This window comes from Rhinolophus hipposideros (assembly GCF_964194185.1).
Source record: "Rhinolophus hipposideros genome assembly, chromosome: X".
NCBI classification, from domain to species: domain Eukaryota; kingdom Metazoa; phylum Chordata; class Mammalia; order Chiroptera; family Rhinolophidae; genus Rhinolophus; species Rhinolophus hipposideros.
In genome coordinates, this window is record NC_138046.1 from 98,078,244 (window position 1) to 98,083,949 (window position 5,706).

General features: G+C 42.2%; 1 protein-coding gene across 1 annotated transcript; it reads right to left on the bottom strand.

Annotated features, from left to right (window-relative positions):
• Window positions 1-710: 710 nt before the first annotated feature.
• On the bottom strand, window positions 711-1,259 carry LOC308494419 (ferritin heavy chain-like; the record flags this gene model as incomplete). Its single annotated transcript, XM_081042232.1, has 1 exon — window positions 711-1,259. The coding sequence occupies one exon, from the start codon at window positions 1,257-1,259 to the stop codon at window positions 711-713; it is 549 nt and encodes a 182-aa protein (XP_080898358.1).
• Window positions 1,260-5,706: the final 4,447 nt, after the last annotated feature.

Consider the following 5,706-nt stretch of genomic DNA (forward strand, 5'->3'; position numbering starts at 1 on the left):
CCCCTATTTTCAGTTAGCGTAGCCACAGCAGTTATATTAGTGGCCAATGGCTCACTGGTTACAGCTGACGGCCAACTACCACAGCTGATGGCCATGAAATCACAGTTGATGGCCATTTACTACCTGAGCCAGCACCTTTCCATATGAGGCGGAGAACCTGGAAATTGCACTCCTGGCTCTGTCCCCACAACACACAGATATCAGGGCCCCAGACCACCCATCTCAGCCCACCCCCACATACCACCGTCTTTATAAGGCAAAGATAAACTGTGTTTATCTAGGACTCTATCAATACCTTCTCCCTCCATCCACGGAGATCCGGAGCTGCAGGTGGATGCGGCATGCGTGGCTGAGAGGCTCCCGGACACTTGTTTCAAACCCAAGAAGGTGACGGTTTTGCACACACCAATCACCCTTTATTTATTATTTATTTAGTTAGTTAGTTTTTATTTATTTATTTATTATTTATTATTTATTTATTATTTATTTATTATTTATTTATTATTATTTATTTATTATTTATCACACCAATCACCCTTTAAAAAATAAAGGAGACCTTTATTTATTCAAGAACCATTAACTTTATTCGGAAAAAATGGGAAAACTTGAAGGTAAAGGTTAAACGTTTTGCAGGGGAAATTCTGCAAAGTGCACGCTCAACATTGTGACCAGGGAAGTCACCCAGTGGCTATGGGGAAGGCAGTCCAAGGTCAGTTCTTGTCGCTGTCACCCAGGGTGAGCTTAGCACCCAGGTCCTCTGCCAGGCCGGATTCCGGGGCTCCCATCTTGCGCAGGTTGGTGATGTGGTCCCCCAGCTCTTGGATGAACTTCATTTGCTGGAACAGGTAGTGACTCTTGAGGAAGTCGCACAGGTGGGCGTCCTTCATCTCGGTGGCCAGCTGATGCAGGTCGAATAGGCTCTGGTTCACGCTCATCTTCAGGTGGAGGGCACCCTCCATGACAGTGAAGGCGTTCTCCCAGCAGCTGGAGTCAGGCCTGTAGATACCCAGCAGGCGGAGGCGGCCCCCGCGCTGGCTCTGCAACCACATCAGGCTCTGGGCATGCTGCAGCTCCTGGCTGGACTGCTGCAGGAAGAACTGGGCCAAGGGCTGCAAGGCCACGTCTTCGCAGTTGAAGTAAGAGGCCACGGTCTCGAACATGTGAGACGCATAGAGCTCCAGGGAGATCTGGTAGTTGATGGCGGCCTCGCATTCGGGGTGGTAGTTTTCGCTGACAAACGGGAGCGGCACAGTCGTCATGGCTGGAAGTGCGGGCCTAGGAGAGGGCGAACGCGGCGGCTGGGCCTTGGAGAGTCCCAGGAGCAGGCGACCAGGGCAGCCAGAAGCTGAGTCCGCCGCGGTGTTCCCTGGTACCTCAGCAAACTCCCAGGATGGACCAGGACGACGCCCTCTGTTGGGCTGAGAGGCTGGGCAGAAGCCTTTACGGTTCGGGTGGGGGAGGGGCTACAAGAGAGGGTTCTGTGTTCCAGGTTCCATCCCAGCCTTGTAAGGGCAGGGGACTCTGGGCTTAGTACTAGACATCTAAAAGTTGTTAATGTAGCAATTTCTTATTTCCAAGGACTTCCTACTATTCTGGTTATTCCCTTTAATAGCACCCTGTTCTCATGTGAAAAAAATGAAAGAATTATTCTGAAAATTGTGAGGATATTCCTTTGAAGATTTAAGTAAACTTCTCTTCCCCTTTATGTAATATATTTATATAAATATATATAAACATATATACACATACACAGATATTTTGATATATGTATATATGTATGTTTGTGTATATATATGTGTATATATATTTATACATCTGTAAAATTTTTTTCTGCTTTCCTGAAACAGCTGTTTGTTCATCATGATCATCTCTTACATATCCTCAAACATCTGGAAAACAATTGATATGTGGTATATAAACCAAAAACAACAAAAGAACAAGACAAACAAATTAGAAACAAAAACTCATAGACATAGACAATAGTTTAGTGTAGTGGTCACCAGAGGGTAACGGGGGCAGGGGGTGGTAGATGAGGGTAAAAGGGATCAAATATGTGGTGATGGTAGGAGAACTGACTCTGGATGGTGAACATACAATGGGATTTATAGATGATGTAATACAGAATTGTATACCTGAAACCTATGTAACTTTACTAACAATTGTCACCCCAATGAACTTTAATTAAAAAAAAGGAAATATTTCTGCTTTCATATTTGGTAGTAATGCGCACATTTGATTAGCCTAGGTAATCGGCATGGATCTGACCTACAGTTGTAAGGTCCATTTCTCTAGCAGGCTTCTCTGAATGGGAAGGTGGAGTGAGTCAATTATGAAGCTGTTTCTTTTGGGGGCACATTGCGTGGAGCTTGCAAGTAGGAGAAGGACCCTCCCAAATGCCAAAAGCATGGAATTTCTCTAATATTGGAAGACCCCTGGGGATCTATCTTGTAGGTAGATGAGTTCTTCTGTTTTATTTCCCTTCTGCTATGCAAGTCGGCATTATCTCTGATTTGCTCTATTTTGGTTTTCCTTCTTTCTCAAATAACTCAGTGTCTTTGGAGTGTAGTTTGGGAGATTAAAGCGGGTCCAATGCCAAATGGTTTTGTCCAGTGTAAGTAAGGTTGGGGGAGGGTCAGAGCAGGGCAGCAGCAAACAGATCAGTTGTTCAGACATTAGCTCTTTAATGTCACAATCCACCCAGGACCATCTCCAGTCCTTTGATTTCACTCACTCTGTTCTTGAACTTTCTTTGTGTGCGCTTGCCCTTCTGTTGCAGGTATTTTAAATTCTCTGCTTTTTCAGTCTGCAAGTGTCTTCCATTTCTGTCTCTGAGACTTCCTCACAATGGCTGGTTTGCTAACAGTGCTTCCTAGTTTGTGTGTGTGTGTGCAGATCATTAATTCTGTGTCTGAACCACCACCATAGTTCAGTTATATCATTTTTCACTTTTTAGAAATACAAATACTTAATCTTTAAATACTTAATGCATTCACATGATGCAAATGCCACATACCCTATGGCAACCAACAAAGCATAATTGTTATAATCAGGAGAAGAGAGAGGACGAAAGAGAAGAAACAATACTTAAGTTAATAAAAAGTGTAGAGCCATGAGAACAATGTTTAGGAGCATATGATTTTCGAGTGCACATGGAACTGTTACCATGAGACACCTTATTCTGCACCATGCAACGAGAGTCAATGAATTTAAGTGGATTGAGATCATGCGAGGTATTGTCTCCGACCATAATGGACTTAAAGTAGACATCATTAAGAGCAAGATGTGTGAAAATCTCAATATTCGGAAGCAAAGAATACATTGTACTTCTGAACAATCAGTGCACCAAGGTGAAGATCAAGGGGATGTGAAAGATTATTTGGAAGTCAATGTAAACTGAACATAACATATCCAGATTCATGGGATACAGCTGATCCAGTGCTTAGATGCAAATTTATAGCACTAAAATCCCTATATTAGAAAAGCAGGAAAGTCTCAAATAAATGATCTAACTTCCCACCTTAAGGAACTGAAAGAATGAGGGACAAAATAAATCCAAATCAAGCAGAGGTAAGGAACATTTGTGCTAAGTCAAGAAGTGTTTTATAATCTGAGACAAAGCTAAGATGCTGAGGAACCCGAACAAAGCAAGGGTGAAGCAAGTTTGCTCTGACTGGGGATTGGCCCCAGGGAGAGGCCAGTGGGTCAGCTTTAAGGTCTGCGGTTGGGCTTCACGTTCTGATGATGGCTTCTTATCTACCACCCAGGAGTGGAATGACATGAAGAGAGCATTCAAAAAAAGGGATTTTACACTCCCTCAGGGGAGAGAAATGTGGTTAAATTGAATTCACCAAGAAATACTCATTAACTTCTGTCTATGAGGCTCTGTTCAATGTAAACTACAGAGGAAAGAAGCCTTCACTTACTAGCTGAGTGATTTCAGACAGTGCTACTACGCTGAAATCACTTTCTCAGATATAAATTAGGGAAGATCCATATTTCACAGGGGTGTGTGAATGACACAGACAGAGGCTGGAAAGAACGAGAAACAATATCTCACATCCAGCACATACTTGGCACATACTGGGTATTTAAAAGCAGGGTGGAAAGCTGGGTTTAATTTTGAATGATGTTGAAAAGGGCCTTCTCCTCGTGCTCTGCTTATATCTGTTAGACACAAGAATCGTAAGTGGCAGAATGTCCACAATGGAGCTTGAGCATTAATTCTAACTGTGTTTACTTATCAAGAAGCTAGCGGTGGGGTTCACAGGAAATGCCATAGTTTATGCATCTGGCTCACTTATAACAGGCCTCTGCACTGCTTTGCAAATCTGCTGCCCTTATTCTCATGGTTGCAAGGTGGCTGCCCTTGCACCTGGCATCACATCCTCATACCCACATCACAATTAGAATGACAAGACCAAGTGCAAAATTATTTATTTTCACAAATATCACCTTATTCAGAAAGTCAAATTTAACAGAAATCCAGAGTATTTCTGTATATATCTTAGGTCAAAACTCAGTTATTCGACCAAACCTGTCAGCAGGAGAGACTACAAACAGAAGAATGTTGAAATAGGAAAAACACTTTCATGATTGATTCAGACTGATTATGATTTGTGCGAAGGGAGCGGAAAAATCCAGTGTTCTCTTAGTAAGTAAGAGGGATAAGATGGTTTTGGATGAGAAATCAAGAGTGTCTGTCATACTCTCTTTGCTGAGATACTGGATTAAATCGTAAGCACCTTAGACTCAATTAATTCAAGAAATTGCTTTCTCTTCTACGAAAGGGTTGTGGTGGTAGAGAGAAATTGATGGTAAAATTGCAGTGTGCATTTGGATATACACAAACAATTGAAATATTAAAAATACTAGGCAGTTTTAGGTGAATTTAGGACCTCTTACTATAGACAAGGGCCAGCAAACATTTCAGTGAAAGGCATACTAGCAAATACTTTAGGCTTTATGGGACATATGGACTCTTTCTCTCAATTCTCTCTCTCTCTCTCTCTCTCTCTCTCTCTCTCTCTCTCTCTCTCTCTCTCTCTCTCTCCCCTGATAACTACCTTTGCTGTGCACATCCTGCAATAGGATATATGTAAATAAGTCATCATGGCTCAGCTACAATACAATTTCATCACAAAAACAGAGAAACTCACAGACAGAGAAACTCACAGCAAGTTCTTTTGTGGATATCAGCAAAATTATTCTAAAGTTGGTATGGAGAGGAAAAAGACACAGAATAACCAACATAATATTAATGGAGAAGAATAAATTTCTCCGACACTACACGACTGCGAGACTGCCTGCAAAGTGACAGTAGTGGAGACAGTGTGGTGTTTGTGCACTCATAGCCCAGTTTTCAATGGAACAAACTGAAAACTCAACAATAAGAAAATGAACAGGCTGGTTTTATAAATAGCCCAATGAACTTAACAGAGACTTCAGCGAAGTAGATACAAACATGTCAAAGAAGCACATGAAAAGATGCTCCATATCATCTGTCATGGGGGAAACACAAACTAGAACAACAATGAGATACTGCTACATGGCTGTGAGAATGGCCATAGTTCAGAGCACTGACCACACCTATGCTGACCACGATATGCAGCAAAAGGATCTCTCATTCATTCCTGGTAGGAGAGCAAATTTGTACAACCAGTCTGGAAGACAATCTAGTGGTTTCTTACAAAAATTAACACTCTTACC